Source organism: Nestor notabilis, unplaced genomic scaffold, assembly GCF_000696875.1.
Source record: "Nestor notabilis isolate BGI_N333 unplaced genomic scaffold, ASM69687v1 scaffold16673, whole genome shotgun sequence".
Taxonomy (NCBI): Eukaryota; Metazoa; Chordata; class Aves; order Psittaciformes; family Psittacidae; genus Nestor; species Nestor notabilis.
Window position 1 is genome coordinate 5817 of NW_009921616.1, and position 217 is coordinate 6033.

Here is a 217-nt window from a genome sequence, read left to right on the forward strand (position 1 = left end):
GGCCCGTGCAGCGCCTCCTCCTCCTGCGGTGAGTCCAGCTGTGGGTAACAGGACCGTTCCCAGCACTGCTGTCACTCCAGAGGTGCCAGTGCAGGGCACAGGCTCCTGCAATGGGGGCTCAGGGCGCTCGCTGGCCCCCAACTCACCGCCTTCCCCTCTAGGAATGCCCTGGTCTCAGTGTACAGCTCCTTGATGCTCAGCACCACCTCCACAGCTG

At 65.0% G+C, this 217-nt stretch overlaps 1 protein-coding gene across 1 annotated transcript in view; it reads right to left on the reverse strand.

Annotated features, from left to right (window-relative positions):
• The window catches only part of DGKK (diacylglycerol kinase, kappa), a 9322-nt gene that overhangs the window by 1259 nt on the left and 7846 nt on the right, over positions 1 to 217 (reverse strand). Inside the window, exon 19 of the mRNA XM_010011230.1 lies at positions 184 to 214. Coding sequence (XP_010009532.1) covers positions 184 to 214 — 31 coding nt within the window. The remainder of the gene's footprint in view (positions 1 to 183; positions 215 to 217) is intronic.